General features: G+C 43.3%; 1 protein-coding gene across 1 annotated transcript; it reads left to right on the plus strand.

The window, feature by feature from the left end:
* The first annotated feature begins 918 nt into the window (after window positions 1-918).
* LOC102660018 (uncharacterized) lies at window positions 919-2,660 on the plus strand. Its single transcript, XM_006587998.1, has 3 exons — window positions 919-1,857; window positions 2,129-2,254; window positions 2,523-2,660. The coding sequence occupies exons 1-3, from the start codon at window positions 919-921 to the stop codon at window positions 2,658-2,660; spliced, it is 1,203 nt and encodes a 400-aa protein (XP_006588061.1).
* The last annotated feature ends 2,487 nt before the right edge of the window (window positions 2,661-5,147 follow it).

Consider the following 5,147-nt stretch of genomic DNA (forward strand, 5'->3'; position numbering starts at 1 on the left):
ATTGCCTAGTACCCAGAATGGGTCGCCAATATCATGCAAGTCCCAAAAAAGTATGGGAAGGTGCGAATGTGCATGGACTATCGAGATCTAAACCGAGCCAGTCCAAAGGATAATTTTCCTTTATCGCACATCGACGTTCTCATGGATAACACGACCAGTTTTTCCCTATTCCCTTTCATGGATGGATTTTCAAGTTATAACCAGATAAAGATGGCACCGGAGGATATGGAAAAGACAACTTTCATTACTCTATGGGGAACCTTCTACTATAAGGTGATGTCATTTGGACTAAAGAATGTTGGGGCAACCTACTAGCAGGCCATGGTGGCATTATTCCACGACATGATGCACAAGGAGATCGAGGTCTATGTGGATGACACGATTGTGAAATCAAGAACGGAGGAGGAACACCTAGTCAATTTGCGAAAGTTGTTCGGGCAACAACGTAAATACAGGTTGAGACTAAATCCCGCGAAGTGTACGTTTAGGGTAAAGTCCGAAAAGTTTCTCAGCTTTGTGGTTAGCCAGAGAGTAATAGAGGTGGATTCAGACAAGGTGAAAGCGATCATCGAGATGCCCGAGCCATGTACAGAGAAGCAAGTCCGGGGTTTCTTGGGGAGGTTGAACTACATCGCAAGATTCATATCATAGTTAACTGCCACTTATGAGCCTCTTTTCAGATTGTTGCATAAGAATAAGTCTGTCAAATGGGACGATGATTGTCAAGTAGCATTTGAGAGAATTAAATGGTGTTTGATGAATCCTCATGTGCTCGTGCCACCGGTGCCTAGGAGACCTCTCATTCTATACATGACAATGTTAGATGAGTCGATGGGATGTGTGCTGGGACAACACGATGAATTCGGAAAAAGGGAATGAGCCATCTATTACCTGAGCAAGAAATTCACAGCATGCGAGATGAACTACTCGTTGCTAGAAAGGACATGTTGTGCCTTAGCGTGGGCAGCTCACTGTTTGAGGCAGTATATGTTGAGTTACACTACTTGGTTGGTGTTTAAAATGAATCTCGTCAAGTACATCTTAAAAAAACCCGCTCTTACTGGGAGAATAGCTCGGTGGCAGGTCTTCTTGTTAGAATTCAATATCATCTACCTCACTCATAAGACAATAAAAGGGAGCACCTTAGCAGATTATCTAGCTCAGCAACCCATAAACGATTATCAACCTATGCATCCAAAATTCCCTGACAAGGGTATTATGGCCCTGTTTGAGGAGGAGGTTGAAGATGAAGACAGAGATAAGTGGGTTGTGTGGTTTGACAGTGCGTATAATGCATTAGGTCATGGAATTGGGGTGGTGTTGGTTTCGCCGGACAAACAATGTTTGCCTTTCACGACTAGGTTGTGTTTCGATTGTACAAACAATATGGCAAAGTACGAGGCATGCGCCCTAGGGATCCGAGCGACGATTGACTTTAGGGTCAAGTTGCTCAAAGTATATGGGGACTCGACGTTGGTAATTTATCAGTTGAAAGGTGAATGGGAAACCAGAGACTACAAGTTGGTGCCTTACCAGGCTTACATTAGGGAATTGATGAAACCCTTTGATGACATATCATTTCATCACATTCCTAGAGAGGAAAACCAGATGGCCGACACCCTTGCCACTCTATCGTCCATGTTCAAAGTAAGCCCTCACGGAGATTTTCCATGCATCGACATTAGATGTCGTGTTAAGCCTACACACTGTTGTTTGATAGAAGAAGAAGAGGATGGTAAAACTTGGTACTTCAATATCAAACGATACATTAAGGACAAGGAATACCCACCTAAGGCCTCTAACAATGACAAGAGGACATTACGGAGGTTGGCAGCCAATTTCCTTCTGAGTGGGAATGTCTTATATAAAAGAAACCAAGATATGGTGTTGCTTTGATGTGCGAATGCAAAAGAGGCCGAACAAATACTATTGGAGGTGCATGAGGGATCCTTTGGTACCCATGCCAATGGACATGGCTTGAAAGATTTTGAGGGCGGGATATTACTGGCTCACTATGGAGAACAGTTGTTGTGTTCACGTGAGGAAATGTCAAACCTTCACTGATAATGTTAATGCTCCACCTGTATCGTTGAATGTGTTGGTAGCACAGTGGTCATTCTCAATATAGGGCATAGACGTGATTGGGGCTATCAAACCCAAGGCTTCAAATGGGCATCGCTTCATCTTAGTCGTCATTGATTACTTCACCAAATGGGTGGAAGCAGCCTCATATGCTAACGTGACTAGGAATATGGTGATTAGATTCATTAAGAAGGAAATAATTTGCAGATATGGGTTGCCCAGGAAGATCATCATCGATAATGTCACCAATTTAAACAACAAGATGATGAAGGAAATGTGAGGATTTCAAGATCCAACTCCATAATTCAACGCCTTATCGACCCAAGATGAATGGGGCAGTTGAGGCCGCTAATAAAAACATCAAGAAGATCATTCAGAAGATGACCATATCATACAAGGATTGGCATGAGATGTTACCCTTCGCATTGCATGGTTATCAGACTTTTGTACGCATATCTACTGGGGCAACCTCATTCTCTTTGGTGTACGGGATGGAAGTTGTGCTTCCGTTTGAGGTGGAGATTCCTTCTTTGAGAATTCTAGCGGAGTCAGGATTGGAAGAAGCAGAATGGGCCTAGGCATGTGTTGACCAATTAAACCTTATTGAGGGAAAGAGATTGGCTACCATGAGCCATGGCGCGACTATACCAAAGCAGAGTGAAAAGCGCTTTTGACAAAAGAGTGCGCCTACGTAAGTTCAGTGAGGGGGACCTTGTTTTGAAGAAGGTATCACAGGTTCAAAAGGATCACCAAGGGAAATGGGCCCCAAATTATGAAGGACCATTTATGGTGAAGAAGACTTTCTCAGGAGAAGCGTTGTTGCTCATGAATATGGATGATGAAGAGCTTCCTTCGGTTGTGATTTATGATGTCGTCAAGCGATATTATGCATGATACTTGGGGCAATTCAAAGACTCAATGTTTGGGCCTCCTCAAGGACTCATTAGTATCTCCATGTCTTAGGCTATCTTTGTAAACAATAATCAAACAGTTAATAAATATAGATTAATGATTTGTATCTCTCCCTCTAGGGTTATGTCTTTTGCACCTTTTTATTGTCGTTGGGCATGAATGTACACTCTCGTTTTTGCTCACTCGCATGACCAGCACTCCAGGGCCAATGGTCAAATCTTCCAGATCAAAAGTCACTCGTTCGACATGTTCAGTAGGGGTGTCGTAAGCATTGAGTAAAATTGAACACACCAAAAAAACAGAAGAGAAAACACAACCCTTGGTTAATTGTTGTGTTAAATGAATGTTTGATAACAAACATGCATGCATCTGCATTTTTTATCATCTAAGTGTTTCACAAAGAGAAAAATGAATGAAGAGTCATTTTGGGTTATGGTCGACACCACATCAATTTGGGTAAACCTAGGGGAAAATGGGAAAGGCGACACGAGCATTTCACAACATTTTAAACATTTGCATGTTAACATTCTCTTTATCAAGGCATTAGAGTAGGTGCCAACAGGTGTTAAGTCCACGATCGGATTTTCTCATTATCAAAGAAAAGAATTAAGAAGGATGAGATAGCAAAGCCTCGACTACAACCACGCGTCCAACTAAAGACGTTAAAGAAGCGCTCCTAGGAGGCAACCTAGTATCTCTAAACTCTGTTCTTTAATTTTATGCCTTATGTTTTCTATTGCGTGTTGATATTGTTCAATTTTCTTTTGGATTATTTCATGAATTCGCCTAGGATTTATGGGTAATTTTAAAGCTTATTATAGGATTATAACCTTTTTGCAAAAACTTTGTTAAAAAAAATTGTTTTAACTCGCCTGGGCGAGTGTACGCTGAAGAAAAAAAAAGGGCAGAAAGGGGTGAAATCAGATTTTCACCCCATTTTCTCCAAGAACTTCAAAACTTCATCACAAATGGCTCCGAAGAAACTTTTTGCTAAGAGAGCTAGGAAGGCCACTACAGGGGAAAGATCCAGTGCAGCCCCACAAGCGAAAATTGAGTTTGATGGGCACCGCTTCCAAAGCGAGGAGCATCAATGCCGCTTTGAGGTGATTAAGGATTAGTCTTTCCTCAAAGAAAGACGGGTCCAGCTAGCGGAGGGAGAGTATGCAGAATTCTAAGCCAAAGTTGTCAGGAGGAGTTGGACATAGCTGATAGAGCCTATGGCGAAGTATGATCCTGAAGTAGTCATGGAGTTTTACGCAAACTCCTGCCCACTGAAGAAGAAGTCATGGACAAGCGCTCCTGGGTACGGGGCCAATGGATCCCATATGACACAGATGCTATCAACCAATTCTTGGGGCATCCATTGGTCTTAGAAGAGGGACAACGATGCAAGTACGCTGAGAGAAGAAGTAAGTTTTCAGGTTTTGATGAAGAGGCCATATGTCAGCTACTTTTCTCCACGAGACATGATTTTGCACGGAGCGTAGCAGGGAGGTGGGTGCGAATCATGTGCACTAGCATGACCACTCTGACTCAAATTTGGATGACACTCCTGCTCAGTAACATCTTTCCCAGTGACCATAACTCTGATATCCTGCTACCCAAATGTCAGTTGGTCTACAGCATCATGGCCCAGATCAGTGTTCATGTGGCGCAGCTTATCTCAGATGTCATCCACCAGTTCGTAGGTATTGCATCTCTGAGACACCTAGTGGACCCAGAGAATTCCAATAAGGCACTGGGATTTCTGGCATTGATCGCAAGTCTCTGCCAATTCTACGTGGTATCGGTCGCGCTGACAAAGCTCATCCAGCCTCCCATTAACATGTCCTTTATTGAGAAATATTGCATGCCAAGGCAAGCACAGCAGTCGGCCGCAGACGCACCAGCACCACCTCCGCATCAACCACCATCTCTAGAGTCCATCTTAGCTCACATGCAGAGGATGGAGCTTCAGATGCACGCATACATGCAACATTTGGCTTATCAACAAGCAGCCAATCATAGGGGCCAGATGCAATTGAATGACAGTTTCTATCAGTATACATTGCACCAACATCGCGAGGACCCTAACCCTTACCCGTGGCCTACTCTCGAGTAGTTCAGAGCCACTGTCGCATGGCCTTGGGATAGGCCCAATTTTCAAGAGGAGG

Source organism: Glycine max, chromosome 9 (genome assembly GCF_000004515.6).
Source record: "Glycine max cultivar Williams 82 chromosome 9, Glycine_max_v4.0, whole genome shotgun sequence".
Lineage (NCBI taxonomy): Eukaryota > Viridiplantae > Streptophyta > Magnoliopsida > Fabales > Fabaceae > Glycine > Glycine max.